Genomic DNA, 12,222 nt, shown 5'->3' on the forward strand with positions numbered 1-12,222 from the left:
CATTTAAATGTTGCTGAGAGATAAAGAGCTCCGTGTTCAGGAAGATACTCATTAGCTCGGCCAGACCAGTTAGCCAACGCGGGATTGAAGGCGAAGAAGTAAAAACAGGGTGATGGGGTTCCAACGAGCTTGACCACAAAAGAAGGGGAAGGAAAAGGGCTGTGGCTAAAGGAAGACAGTGATTGTTAAACTTTCTTTTTTCTTAAGTCTGTTTCTTGTTTGTTTGTGTTATTTTTAAGATTTTATTCATTTATTTGATAGAGAGATCACAAGGAGAAAGAGAGGCAGGTGGTGTGGGGGGAAATAGGCTTCCCGCTAAGCAGAGAGCCCGACGTGGGGCTCGATCCCAGGACACTGAGACCATGACCTGAGCTGAAGGCAGAGGCCCAACCCACTGAGCCACCCAGGTACCCCTGTTCCTTGTTAATATTAGTGGGAGAAAAGCAATGGGAGTTGTGGGCATGAGGGTAGGTAATGGGAGAGTGACCAAGTAGATGTTGGATGAATGAGTTCAAGAATTCTTCAAGTTCTGTGAGGATGGGCCATTGCTGACTTACTCATACCATCTTTATATCTGTAAGAGGCCCTGGCATGTGACAGGTGCCCAGTACAGGTGTTCTCAACATGTGGTGGGCAGCCAGAATGGACTAGAGGGCAGCGGTAAGGAGAGGCTCGAAGTAGTGTTGGTCATTTGTGAGGAGGGTGGGGGGCAGTTGAGGGCATGGACAGACAAAGGCAGTACCTCTATTCTGCACCTTTTCCACCACTTTGCTGTGGGCATCTTTTATCTGCTGTGGGTCGGTGATGTCCATCTGGAGCACAGAGAGACGCTTGGAGCAGATTCTTCGCAAGTCCTCTGCTCCGGATCCCTTTTCATCCAGAACTCCCACAAATACCGTGAAGCCAAGTTCATCCAAGTATTTGGACAGAGCATGGCCAAATCCGGAATCGCCACCTGCAGGGGGTTAAGGCAATACAGAGTGGGTTCAAAGCCAAGTGGCAGGAGAAATTACTTAATAATACACTGCGTACTACATATGATTCTCCATGTTTTCTGGAGAGAGTGGGACTTGAGGAAGTTTCTTTACCTCCTATGTGGGAAAATGGGCAGAGAAGCCAAAACAGACACATTTCTCTGTATAAAAAGAAGAAAAGTGAGGTAGAATCTGGAGTGGGGCATAAGTGGAAGGGGAATTGCTGGTGGAGGGATGGTCTAGGAGTGGTTGTTGGTCAAAGAACTAAGGAGGAGGGAGAACTGTGACATTTGCTGGAGGTTTCTCTATTAATCTCTGTTGTGTCCTATTTGATATAACCTCCATCACTCCATAAAATCTTCAGTGAATCATTCATTACAAATCAATACTTCAGAGTTGGTTTAGGGTTTTAGAAATCTAACAAAATGTCCTGCTTCATAGTGGACACAAGTCAACAACAAGAGGCTTCCCAGTTCCTTCTACGTTGTGAAAGATGGTGGCTCATAGCCACCTGCATTTATCAGCTCCTCAGAACTTTTTCCCTCATAGTGACCTTCTCCTAAACCATTGAACAGAAATCCCAACCTTGGAAAGAAGCTTACAACAGAAACCAGATAGAAAGCCCTAAATGTATTGCTTTGCATAAATAAGTGGATGGCATAATATGTAAAATATGTCTCAGAATTTGAGATGGGAGTTTACCCAACCCAGTCTGCAGGACATTTAGAACCTGGAAAAATTCTTTTATGCCCACAGGTGTAAAAAGTAGATATCAGAAATTCTGAATGAAGGCAACATAGACCTAAAAGTCACCCATTGAGCGTTGGAAGAATAAACATGTAAGAGTTAATATGTCCCCAAAGCTCTAAAGATGAGAAATCATCTTCACATTGACTATGTTGTGTCGTCTTTCCTGTAAACCTTGAGGGGTCTCTCTTATCAGAAGTCGGGGCTATAGTCAGGCATCTACCTAAGAATTGGAATATATAGGGAATCAGAGAGCACACTGACAGTCAACTCAAGTCTCAGTATGGAAGCCTTACTGTCCCTAAGAAGAGGATGACCTTCTTAGGCAAAAGGACAAACTCAACACCGAATAATCAAACAACCTGATTTAAAAATGGGCAGAGGCACTGAACAGACATTTTCCCAAAGAAGCCATACGGATGGCCAACAGACGCGAGAAGATGCCCAACATCACTCATCACCAGGGAAATGCAAGTCAAAACCACAACGAGATACCACCTTCTACCAGTTAAAATGGCTAAAATCAAAATGACAAGAAATAACAAGTGTTGATGCAGAAGTGGAGAAAAAGGAACCCTCACACACTGTTTATGGGAATGCTGGTTGGTGCAGCCACTGTGGAAACAATAGGTTCCTCAAGGGATTAAAGGTAAAAATGCCATATGATGTAATAACTCTGCTCTTGGGTATTTATCCAAAGAAAATGAAAACACCAATTTGAAAAGATACACGCATTCCTATGTTTATTGCAGCATTGTTTAAAATGGCCAAGAAATGGAAGTAACCTGAATGTCCATCAGTAGATGAACAGATAAGGAAAATATGTTACACACACAGAATAATATGACGCAGCCATAAAAAAGAATGAGATCCTGCCATTTGAAACCATGTGGATAGACCTGGAGGGTTTTTTGCAAAGTGAAATAAGTCAGACTAAGAAAGACCAATACCAAATGATTCTACTCATAAGTGAACTCTAAACAAACAAACAAACAAACAAGCTGAAAAAAATGACAAAAAAAACAGAATCAGACCTGTAAATATAGAGAACAAACTTAGGGTTGTTGAGGTGGGGGGGGGGGGGCGCTTGAACAAAATGGCCAAGCCAGACTTCTAGTTAGGAAATGAATGCATCATGGGAATAAACCACAACATAAAGAATGCAGTCAGTGATATTTGTAACAGGACAAATGGGAGCTACATTTGTGGTGAACATAATTTAATGCATGAACTTGTCAAATCACTAAGTTGTGCACCGGAAACCAAGGTAACATTGTGTGACCTATACTCAAATAGTAAATAAATAACAAATAAGAAGACTAAAGGATAGAGAAATAGGCATTCACACACACTGCTGATAAATGTTAAGGACTAAAATCTATGACTGTTTTCAATGTGTAAATCTTTTGCCCGAAAGAGTCTCACGATCTGTCCCAGAGAATAAACACATATATTCAGAGACACATTCACGATGTTTTCTTTACAGCACTGGGTATAATAGCAAAAGAAGGGACTGACCTAAATGTTCATGAATAGGAAAGTGATGACATAAATTATGGTCCCTAAAATGGGATATAACATAGCACTTCAAAAAAGTTGGGGTAGAACTACATGAACTAGCCTAGATATTGCTCCATGATATTTTGTTAAGCAAAATAAGTTACGGTATAACACTCATTACATAGACTCCAACTTATGCCCTCCAAAAAGGGAGGGAGCTAATTCTCTACCTGTCTGTGCATGGAAATATACAAGAAGGAATTTGGAAGGAAAGACACCAAAATGCTAACAGTGGATGCCCTTAGCAATAGAGGCACGATGGAGGGGCCTGATTTAAATGTCTTCCATTTTGCTATAAGAAAGCACTTATCTTTATTGTATAATTGCTCTTCTTTTATTGTTTTAAAGATTTATTTATTGGGGAGAGAGAGAGAGCATGCACACTCAAGTGAGGGGGAAGGGCAGAGGGAGAGAGAGAATCCTGAAGCAGACTCCCTATTGAGTGGGAAGCCCCAGGTGGGGCTTGATCCCAGAATGCTGAGATCATGACCTGAGCTGAAATCAGCAGTGGTCCACTTAACCGACTGAGCCACCCAAGCACCCCTAAATTCTCTTCTTTTAAAGGTCATTCCAATTAGAATGGAGATGGGCCAGCCCCATAAGGGTAGAAAATGGTACAACAGAGAAGCCACTGTGGCTCATACGTGCAAACACTGCCCAGGAGAGAGTGTCAGCCTTAGCAAAAAGCGTAGGTGCTCCTGCTCCTTGGGCACCCCTACTATGACATGAAGGCATCTAGTTGTCATAATTGATTACATTTAACTTTTTAAGAATTATAGTTGCAGTCTTCCTTAGTTTCGGGTATACGACATAGTGATTCCATATCTCTATGCATTCTGCTATGTTCACCACACGTGTAGCCATCATCTGTCACCACACAGCGCTATTACAATACCACCGACTGTATTCCCTCTGCTGTCCCTTTCATCCCCATGACTTATTCATTGTATAACTGGAAGCCTGTACCTCCCCCCCCCCCCCCCTCCCCTTCCCCCACTTTGCCCATTCCCCAACCCCCTCCCCTCTGGAGGCTGCTACTCTGTTCTCTGTATTTATAGACCTGTTTCTGGTATTTAATATATTCGCTTGTTTTGTTTTCTAGATTCCACATAGAAGTAAGATCATATTGTATTTTTCTTTCTTTGTCTGATTTATTTCATTTAGCCTAATACCCTCTAGGTCCATCCACATTGTTGTAAATGGCAAGCTATCTCTCTTTTTTATGGCTGCATAATATTCCAGCATGTACCTGTGGGGTGTCTGTGTGTGTATACCACATCTTCTTTATCCATTCATCTATCAATGGACACTTGGGTTGCTTCCACGTATTGGCTATTGTAAATAATGCTGATTGTTTTTAACTTTTGCTGTGTCTCCTTCCTGCTTGTATACCCATGTGCATTTATGCTCAGGAAAAGGCCTCTGTGTATACATGTTTCACCACTTGGGCCTGGCCAGAGGAAGAGACAGTAGCATTTGGAACACACACACACACATCTGGGCCACGTGACAATCTCTGCCTCGGTGTAAATTAACATATTAGAATTACGGTTCTTCTAACATATAATAATATATGTGTATGACAGGTTTGTGAGCCCAGTGAATGTGGCTTTGCCCTGTAGAAATAGACTTAGAGTAGGACAAATCCAACTTCTGAGTCCACAGCGGGGAGACCAGATCCTGGACAATAGCAAGTTCATTAGATAGTGCGTACAGTGTGTGCAACCCTTTTCTGGAAGCTCCATATGGCACTGGTGATCAGTAATGTCTTCCAAAATTATTCTCCAAATGTCAACAGTCAAGATTACCTTTCCCATTTTACATACGGGAGACCGCTGTCACAGAGACAGTAGGAACGGACATGGACTGTTTGCCAGAGCCTAAAACCAAGTCCCTGCTTCTTCATCATCCTGGACCAGCCACCTTCTCCTTTATCTGTTTAGCTAGAGAGGTGAGCTATGGGGAAGCCAACTCCAGAATGGTCCTCTTCTGGCCCAGCAAGGAAGGGTGCGATTAACCTTAAAAATAACTTAGAACCCGATCGAAGAGCAGATCTGGAGCTGGATTATACATGCTGTGCTGGGTGAGGCCAGGTGTGCAAGGACGACCCCTCCCACTTGTAAAGCACCACACCCTGGGCTTCTGCTTCCTGTTGGCACAGCTGGCTATATTGGGATTAAAACTGGATTAAAGCTCCCCACTCACCTGAGAGGTTTGTGTCCTCTCAGGTGCCAGCACATTCCCTCTCTGCACAGAGAATCATTCTGCAGGGCAGAGGTGAATGCTGTGGCCCTCGGTTCCATGCAGCAAATAAACTCAGCCGGGGATGTACAGAGGAAGGTGAGACAATGTCTGTCATCCAAATGTCTATCAATTAATGGTTGGATAAACAAAATGTGGTGTATCCAAACAGTAAAATATTTTTCAGACATGAAGGGAGTAAAGCTGTGATACACACTACATCAAGGGTGAATCTTGAAAACTTCCTGCTAAGTGAGAGAAGGAGACACAATGATCCCCACCCCATGTTCTCTGAGCAGAGAACAGTCTGGAAGATATTTTTAAAGGTAGTGCCTTTGACGAGCTTCGTGAATCCAGGACCTAACTCTCTCTGGAGAAAGGTCCCAGGAAGAACCTAGCATATGGTAGATGCGGGCAAATCACAGATGTGTTGTTGGTTCAGTTCCAGGCCAACACAGGAAAGCAAACCACAATAAAGAAGTCAAATGAATGTTGTGGTTTCCCAGTAGATATAAAAGTTATATTTATACTATTCTGTAGTCTATTAAATGTACAGAAGTATAATGTCTAAAAAGAAACCCAATGTGCATGCCTTAATTAAAAAATGATTTAATGGGGTCGTCTGGCTTTTTCAGTCAGTAGAGCATGCGACTCTTGATCTCAGAGTTGTGAGTTCAATCCCCACACTGGGTGTGGAGCCTGCTTAAAATAAATTAATTCATTTAAAAAAGACTTTATTGGAGCACCTGGGTGGCTCAGCGGGTTAAGCCGCTGCCTTCGGCTCAGGTCATGATCTCACGGTCTTGGGATCGAGCCCTGCATCGGGCTCTCTGCTCAGTGGGGAGCCTGCTTCTTCCTCTCTCTCTGCCTGCCTCTCTGCCTACTTGTGATCTCTCTCTCTGTCAAATAAATAAATAAATAAAATAATTTAAAAAAAGACTTTATTGATAAAGAATGATAACCATCATCTGGGCTTTCCGCAAGTCATAATCTTTTTGCCGGGGGAGGTTCTTGCCTGGAAGCTGATGGCTGCTGACCAAGTAGGATGGTGGTTGCTGTTGCAATTCCTTAAAATAAGATAACAGTAAAGCTTTCTACATCGATTGACTCTTCCTTTTGAGAACAATTTCTCTGTTTCACGTGTTGTTATCGCATAGCATTTTACCCACAGTAGAACTTCTTTCAAAATCGGAGTCAGTCTTCTCCAACCTCGCTGATGTACTAACTCAGCTTATGTACTATGCTGAATCCTCTGCTGGCATTTCAACAATGTTCAGAACATCTTCACCCAGACTAGAAACCACTTTCACAATGAACCAATTTCTCTGCTCATCCATAATTAGCAACTCCTTACCTACTGAGAGTTTTGTCATGAGATTACAGCGATGCGGTCCCATCTTCAGGCTCCACTTCTGATTCTGGTTCTTCTGCTCTTTCCACCACAGCTGCAGTGACTTTCTCCCCTGAAGTCTTGAACCGCTCCAAGTCATGCCTAAGGGTTGGAATCAACTTCTTCTAAACTCCCATTAATGTTGATAATGTTGACCTCTTCCCGTGAATCACGAATGTTCTGAATGGCATCTAGAATGGTGAATCCTTTCTGAAAGGTTTTCAATTGACTTTGCCCAGATCCATCAGAGGAATCACTAAAGGCATCGTTAGCCTTACAAAATGTATTTTTTTTAAAGATTTTATGTATTTATTTATTTATGAGAGAGAGAGATCACAAGTGGGGGACAAAGATAGAGGGAGAAGCAGACTCCCTGCTGAGCAGGCTGCAGAATGGATGTTGTGTTAGCGGGCATGAAAACAATATTAATGTCCTTGTCCACCTCCATCAGAGCTCTTGGGTGACTGGGTGCACTGCCAATGAGCAGTCATATTTTGAAAGGAACTTTTTTTTTCCCTGAGCAGTAAGACTCAACACTGGGCTCAAAGTATTCAGTAAACTGTGTTGTAAGCAGATGCACTATCATCCACACTTTGTTGTCCCATTTATAGATCACAGGCAGGGCAGGTGTAGCGTAATTCTGAAGGGCTCAAGGATTTTCTGAATGGTAAAGGAGCCCTGGCTTTATCTTCAGGTCACCAGCAGCATCAGCCCCTGATAAGAGAGTCAGCCTGGGGCACCTGGGTGGCTCAGTCAGTTAAGCTGCTGCCTTCGGCTCAGGTCATGATCCCAGGGTCCTGGGGTCTAGCCCTGCATCAGGCTCTTTGCTTGGCAGGGAGCCTGCTTCTCCTTCTCCCTCTGCCTGCTGCTCGACCTACTTGTGCTCTCTCTCTGTCAAATATATAAATAAAATCTTAAAAAAAAAAAAAAAAAGAAGGAAGGAAGAAAGAGAGAGCCTGTTCTTGGCAGCTTGAAGCCAGGCGTTGACTTCTCTCTAGCTATGACAGCCTGTTGTGGAGCGACAATCTGTTGTTCTGTGTGGCCGCCTTCCTTGTCTCAGCTCCCTCTCTGAAGAACTTGCTGCGGCTTCTGCTTCAGCCCTTGCTGCTTGACCACGCACTTTCAGGTTCTAAAGATGGCTTCTTCTCTTAAACCTCCTCAAAGAACCCCTGCGAGCTCCAAACTCTTCCCCTGTGGCTTCCTCACTCCTCCCAGCCTTCGCAGAATTGAAGAGAGTTAGGCCTTCGCTCTGGAGTAGGCTTTGGCTTAAGGGAACGTCGTGGCTGGTTTGATCTTCTGTCCAGATCCCTGGAATTCTCTCCCTATCAGCAATAAGGCTGTTGCCCTTTCTTAACATTGGTGTGTTTGCCCGAGAAGCACTTTTAATTTCCTTCAAGAAATTTCCCTTTGCTTTCATAAGTTGGCTGACTGGTGCAAGAGGTCTGGCTCCAGCTTATCTCAGCTTTCAATGTGTCTTTTTCATCGAGCTTAATCATTTCTAGCTTTTGACTGACAGTGAGAGATGGGGGACTATTCCCTTCACTTGAACACTGAGAGGTCATTGTAGGATTACCAACAGGTCTAATTTCAGTTTGAGTTTCAGGGAACAGGGAGGCCTGAGGAAAGGGGGAGATATCTGGGAGCAGACATTTAATGGAGCAGTCAGGACACAAACACCCTTTATCAATTAAATTCATCATCTTGTATGAGCTCACTTTGTGGCACCCCAAACCAATTACAACACTAACATCAAAGATCACTGATCACAGATCACCATAACAAATAAAATCATAATGAAAAAGTTGGAAATATCATGAGAATTACCAAAATGGGACGCACAGACATGATGAGAGCGGATGCTGTTGGAAAAAAGGCACCAAGAGACTTGCTCGATGCAGGAATGCCACAAACCTTCAGTTTGTAAAAATCCCATTATCTGCAAAACACGCTAAAGCAAAGCTCACTAAGAGGAGGTGTGTCTATACTAGATGCAAACTGCGTGATGACATGCTGATCTCTGCCAGGCTCTGGGATCCTGGAACACGGCAGACAGAAATGTCCCAAGCAAAGAAGTCACCTTTCCCATGTGACAGGTAAGACTCACGGATACGCGCTTGTTTACAAATGATAAGGCCAGACCCAAGCCTTCCAAACTTCCATTCATTGCTTCATAAGTGACTAACCGAACTGCCTATTGCCAATGATTCACTGGAACAAAACACTAGTTAAACTAAACTTCGTACAGATTCTCTGCTTTCCCAGCACCTGGCCAGCCCTCAGCCTGAGCCAGCAGACAGCCCGTCCTGAGAACAAGCTGGTCTCAGGGGGCAGCATTCTCTCTTCTGTTGTCTTGTCAAGGCACTCCTGTCCATCCCAGTTCCCCTCACCTGGTTCTGCGGGGACACGTTTACTTCCTCCTATGAAAGCAACATTGTTTTTTCGCCTAACTCATGAGATACGTGCCAACCTTTGGTCAGAGTGTTTCCCATACTGCGACAATTCCCTCCCCCACAATGACCCTTTCAAATAAAGTCTCTCCTTAGTAAATCTGTATTTACTTGTATTCGATGGTGACTTAATAAAGCCAAAGTTCATGGGAGGCCACCTGCTTGTCCTTACCTGTAAGGAAGCATAGCGTAGAGGCTTGGGGGAGAGCCTGGGTCCCACCATCCCTACCTGTGCAAACCTGGACACTTTATTTAGCCTCTCTGTGTCTCAGCTTCCTCATCTATAAAGTGGGCTTCATGATGGTACCTATATCAGTTAATATTTGTGATGTGCTTAGCAGTGCCTATTCCAAGTAATTATTATCTAGATTTTTTTTTAAATAAAGCTCATCCTTCCTGATTTTCAGGCCTGTACATGCACAAATTGATAGATGGGGAATGTGTGTCTACCGAGAATCAACTAAACATCTTGGGTAAGACCCAGGCTGCCTCAACCTGCCTCTTCCAGGTTTGAACCTTGGGGAATGTTCCATGGAGTTCTGTAGGCCTCCACTTCCCCATATGGGAAGTGGGGTTGTGACAGTAAGTCCCCCCTCAGGCTGATGTTGTGAGGTCACACACAGAGGATGTCTTACACAAGCCCAGCGTGTTGTCAGTGGCTGTTATCAGTAGCGTGGCTGGGACCTGGATATCTCCTGTGATTTACAGTGTTAAAGATGTCTTAGTCCTGGTGTATTAAGGGTGTGGGCCTGTGCAGGTGTTAGAGGACCTTGGGAAAACATAGTCTGGGGAGCTGCTCCCTGTTGAGATAGGATAACCCTTATGTACTCTGGAAACCCAAAGACAAGGCTGGGGCCTTCTCTGTTTACCGAATTCCAGCCAGCCTTCCACATACAACTCATTAAATCCTCCCAACCACTCTGAAAGGGAAGTCCTTTCATGGTCAACAGTAACAGAGCAGGAAACTGAGACACGAAAGGGTTAAGTCGTTCAGTTGGGACATGGCAAAGTGAGGGTGGAACCGAGTCAGGGTTCAGGATATAAACACCGGGGAAGTTTTCTCAGAGTGAAATGTGACTTCTAATAGCAGAATGCACAAACACAAATGGAAAATCTGCTAGGTATGGATAAGAAGACATGGTCTGAATATGTGTTTTGCTTGCACAGGGTATTTTGTAGAAATCTAAATGCACAGCTAGAATCAGGTTATTTCACCTGGGAATCCAGGTCTATGGTTTCTCATGGTTCACCAGGAGGTGGGCCAACTCCAGGCCTGCATTCCAACAAGGAGCCCATGAGTTCAAGCTGAGGATCTCGATGGCTGCTGCCATACGCTCAGAGCAGGGCTCCATGGCGGGCACTGGGCCACTGCCAGCATTCCTCACTAATGATACCGACCCCACCCCTGTAGGCTTTTGAGCCCAAGACCCCTGATGTACTTTGTCGCACCTACAAAGATCACCTGGGTCAAGAGCTATTTTTCTTAAAACCTGCAGAAAACTAAGGACGAAAGGACTTTCCTCTCCCTGAAGACTTAAGCAATCCATCAGATTGCCACTCTCAAGTTGACACTGCCTGTTCCCTATAAAATAGATCAGGGTATGATAAAATGGTAGATAAATAAAATAAGACTCGAGTGCTCTTAAGACTTCCCTGAGGGCCATTGAAGGCTCAGCTCCAAATCCAAGAAGAGCAAATACTTGACAATTGTACCGCGAACACCCACCTCCTTTGCCCGTTGCGTTCTCAAAGGGTAGTAACTGTTGGGTGGTGAGGCTCTGGGAAAAGTCCATTTTCTACTGCAAGTAAATGCATTTTTCCTGGAATATAACCTTTATGAATAAACACTATTATTATTCCTATCTTAAGGTAGGCAACTGAGATGCCAAAACGTTACAGCTGGGTTATGCCAGAATTGTGTGTCAGTCTTTCTTTCTTTCTTTCTGGATTTTATTTATTTATTTGAGAGAGTGAGTGAGCAAGAATGAGAGAGGGAGGAGGAGAGGGAGAAGTACACTTCCCACTGAGCAGGGAGTCCGACATGGGACTCGATCGTGGGACCCTAGGATCATGACCTGAGCCAAAGGCAGATGCTCAACCAACTGAGCCATCCAGGTACCCCCAGATTTGCTCTTTCTAAAGCCATGTTCTTTTACTACTATGAGTTGTTGTCTCCTTGAACACCTTGGGCAGGGTGGGGAGAGGGGGAGGAAGATGCGCAAAGTGGGGACACCAGTGATGAGAGCTGTCTGCCAGAGAAGGATCCCCATCATTGGTGCCAGCTCCCTTCATCATCTGTGCAGCAGCACAAACTACTGACAGCTGCTCTTCCAGGAAGGGAAAATGCAATGATTTGTTCTCAGTGGTGCATGAAGGAACAGCTCCTAGCATGGTTGCAAATAAGAAACCAATCCAAATAACTCTGCTGGGTTTGAACAAGAAATTGTATTCTTGGGCTACAGTCCAGTCCTGACCCCTCTCCTGGACTTCACTGGCTCTACCCCAGTCCATCACCAACTGCTTCACCTTCTGGAATTCCTTATTCAAACTATTCGAACTGGCTTCCCCCTTCTTGCAGTTACCCAACACCAATGCCTTCTCTCTCGATCCTCACTGCCATTCGGTACCCTTGCCTTCCATCCTAAGATTTTGACAACTGTCTCCTCCATATCTCCCTTTGTGCCTCTCGTGACAAAAAAAAAAAAAAAAAAAAAAAAAAGCCAGGTCAGCTCAGCTCAGCCTACCATCAGATCACTACCAAGTTGGGAATCTGCTTTCTCAGATGTGGCAGAGGATGACATCATCATTGTCCCAAATTTCATATTACATCTGTTGAGATTATACCAATTAAGAAACAGTGGAC

The 12,222-nt window shown here is 44.2% G+C and overlaps 1 protein-coding gene and 1 pseudogene across 2 annotated transcripts in view; both read right to left on the bottom strand.

The window, feature by feature from the left end:
• HSD17B2 (hydroxysteroid 17-beta dehydrogenase 2) overlaps positions 1–12,222 on the bottom strand; it is a 73,709-nt gene that overhangs the window by 29,351 nt on the left and 32,136 nt on the right. For both annotated transcript variants that reach the window (XM_032853877.1, XM_032853876.1), the window contains exon 2: positions 743–955. In XM_032853877.1, the coding sequence (XP_032709768.1) occupies positions 743–955 (213 nt within the window). The remainder of the gene's footprint in view (positions 1–742; positions 956–12,222) is intronic.
• LOC116865925 lies at positions 6,507–8,474 on the bottom strand (annotated as a pseudogene).

The sequence above is a fragment of the Lontra canadensis genome, unplaced genomic scaffold, assembly GCF_010015895.1.
Source record: "Lontra canadensis isolate GAN:19392208 unplaced genomic scaffold, GSC_riverotter_1.0 scaffold8, whole genome shotgun sequence".
NCBI lineage: Eukaryota > Metazoa > Chordata > Mammalia > Carnivora > Mustelidae > Lontra > Lontra canadensis.